The sequence below is a fragment of the Cryptomeria japonica genome, chromosome 3 (genome assembly GCF_030272615.1).
Source record: "Cryptomeria japonica chromosome 3, Sugi_1.0, whole genome shotgun sequence".
NCBI lineage: Eukaryota > Viridiplantae > Streptophyta > Pinopsida > Cupressales > Cupressaceae > Cryptomeria > Cryptomeria japonica.
In genome coordinates, this window is record NC_081407.1 from 407,758,989 (window position 1) to 407,762,063 (window position 3,075).

The following is a 3,075-nucleotide window of genomic DNA, read 5'->3' on the forward strand; positions in this document are numbered from 1 at the left end:
TCTACACTTGAGTCATCCAATGCACGGATCAAGCAAAAAGAAAACAAAAAAAAAATCAAAAAAATGCAAAAAAAAACAAATCAAAAGGTGAAATAAAAATAAGTAGTGAAAACCTAGAAACAGACGCTATTTGTGAGAGAAAATCTCCTCTATCTATCGGTACTCACATCATATCTTTGATCCATCTGATCTAAGCCCATAGCCATCGTCGAACACTTATACACGCAGCATTATCTCGGACATACTTAGTGTAGTCACTATCCTTGATTATCTAAACAGTTATTCGTATCATATCCCACCATGGCTTGGTGATCAATGTATATATCCACATCGACGAGTGTCCATAACTGGGGGCAACATTCATCTCGCTTTAGCATTCAGACAACAAACAAGGATCGCAACATACTAGGGAAACCATTGTCAGAGCTACTCATCGGACTAGAAAACGGGATCATTATCCAACTGCAAATTCAAACACACACATGATGGATGATATATTCAAAATTATGATTTATTTACATGTGGCATGAATTTTTGACTATTTGTATCTTGATTTCTGGATCATTAGATCTCTTGAGCTACTCAAGGATGCACTGAGCTAGAGAAGCAACAAAGGAATATGGTATTTTCTTTGGTTTTCTGTCTATGAGGTGATCATTCGTATGGTGCAAATTTGTCTTGAGACATGATTGGAAACATATCATTGAAGATATTTTCTATTTTTCACATAAAATGGTTCATTCTTGTCTATTTTACGCAAGCAATACTCAAGTCGTCTTGGTTCAATTATACCTCGATGCTTGTGTCATCTTGCAATATCAAAAATCATGTAAGATATACTTAGGTCATTATGGTTTAATTATATCATGATACTTGTATTAACTTTCAACATATCAAAAGCTCAATGATGACAAAAAGAGCACAAATAAGTGACTAAACAGGAATGACAACGACAGAATTAAAGTGATCATTTAGTTGCATACAATTACAGTACGTTGCATATCATCTTAAACTTGCATTAAGTTGCATATCATTTCAATCTTGCATTAATATCATTATCATTATCATTTACATCTCATTTTCAAGATACATCTCACAATCATAAACATTCTGGTAACATTCCATCTTGTATCAAAGTAAACACAACAATGCATATCACAAACACTTATTCATCACGAACCATGCATTCACATCATCATATAAATCAACATTAAGAGATCAAGAGAATCATTATTATCTAAACATCTAATCATCCTCGTAGTATCATCATATCAAATAAATGCGCATCATAAATCATATCATCATCAGTAACACATCACATGTGGATCAAAGAAAATCAATGCCATATATCATATATCTTAAAACTGTCAAAATGTACAATATATATCATGTCTATCAATACAGTAAAGTGATCGATACAACAGGACATATCTCTCAGGTATGACTATCTCCTGAGGCAGACGGTCTAGCATTAGATGTCCCAGCTCCCGGATCTCCACCAGATGGTTCACGTCGGGCAGGCCCCGTAACACCTCTGCTCTTCGTCCTCGTATGACTACGTCCAGATCGAGTGGATGCAATTGCAGCATAGTTAGGAGCTCTATGATCTCGAGGGACCATATCCTTGTACAAACGCCTATCATACTCGGCCTCCTTGGTTGAGTATTGTATCTCCCTTAGTGTGTCCCGGAGTGGGGCACCAGTCGTGGCTCTCTCTAACCTGTCAACAAGGGCCTTTGCTCAGCCTTGATGCTCTACTGTTGTATCCCTCTCTGCCTACAGCTGCATAATGTGTCATTGCTGTGCTAACACATGTGCCTGCAACTCCTGCACCGAGACCTGTAGCGCTCTAATCTAAGCATCCTGCTGGTAGGTCGCCACCCTAATTTGAACGAGTACCTATGTCGTAGTCCTAACTGCACCTGTCCCTGTCTGAGGCATTTGTGGAGGTAGAATGTCAGATCTCCTCCTCTGGATAGGTCGCCTCTCATCCTCTATCCCTCCCATAGCAGCTAACACCGCACCTATCCTACCACCCCCACCCGCACCAAGAACGAGACCACCTCTTCCACCTCCACCTCTGCCATCTCCACCACCCCCTCCACCTCCACCGCCTCCACCTCCATATCCTCCACCACTGCCTCCACATCCATCTCCTCCCTCCTCTCCCACATCCTCCTCTCTCCGTCTAGGACCCCCTCGCCTATGTGGCTGCTCCTCCTCATCATCATCAAAAGTTGGAAATAGCTCTACTGGATCAGATATGCGCGCCACTGCATGTGCCACAAAGTACACTGAGAACTCCTCTGTCATCCCAGCATCCACTACCCCAACCTCGTAATCCCAGATCTGTCCCACCAAGGTCATGTACTCATCCACGACTGCTCCACTATCTAGGGTAGTCCCCCACTCCAGCACATCATGTGGTCGACGAGCATACAAATAGGCTCACAGTGGTATCCCTTGTTGTCTACCATACTATCAATGAACGTGGTTGTGCAAGAATCGCTCAATAATAAAGGGTGTCTTCCCAATCAGGTACCTTGACATATATACATAGGGCATCTCTAGCCCACCCTCTACCCACACCTCACAATCCATATATGGTCTCCAGATGACCGTATTGATGTCATTCAACGCCCTCTATCGCTGCTCTATTTTTTCCAACCTACGCTGGACAACTACACTTGTATACCCATATGCATATGCCCGACCAACTGGTCTATCCCTATCTGCAAGCTGTCTTGACATTGGTATATGCTCCCAGGCCCAAAATTGTAATAATGTCACCCCAACTGATAGACTAGTATACCCCAGATATACTACCTGGTGGAGCTCTCTGTATAGGTGGGCCAACGTGCAAGACCCCCATGCAAACCTGTGTCCCTATGTCACCATATCCTCTAGAGCCAATCCCCATCCAACGGCTAGTCCCTTCAACCTATGGTCGGGACACAGGAAACCACCAATGAAACTTGCTAATACCGATGGCAGCGGAGCATAACCCAAATCCAAAAACTCTTGCAATGGGATCTCATAGCCACTAATGTGATCATCCTAAAAAATATGGCAGAG

At 42.5% G+C, this 3,075-nt stretch overlaps 1 protein-coding gene across 1 annotated transcript; it reads right to left on the reverse strand.

Moving 5' to 3' along the window:
• Positions 1-1,899: 1,899 nt before the first annotated feature.
• Positions 1,900-2,751, reverse strand: LOC131874221 (uncharacterized). The gene is made up of 2 exons (XM_059217495.1): positions 2,673-2,751; positions 1,900-2,273 (listed from the first exon to the last, which is right to left on the reverse strand). Exons 1-2 carry the CDS (start codon positions 2,749-2,751, stop codon positions 1,900-1,902), a joined length of 453 nt encoding a protein of 150 aa, XP_059073478.1.
• Positions 2,752-3,075: the final 324 nt, after the last annotated feature.

Coding starts and splice junctions, on each gene's coding strand:
- LOC131874221 (XM_059217495.1), bottom strand. CDS start 2,751: ATGTCAAGACAGCTTGCAGATAGGGATAGACCAGTTGGTCGGGCATAT. Junction 2,274..2,672: donor TACAAGTGTAGTTGTCCAGC/GTAGGTTGGAAA, acceptor TGGCACATGCAG/TGGCGCGCATATCTGATCCA.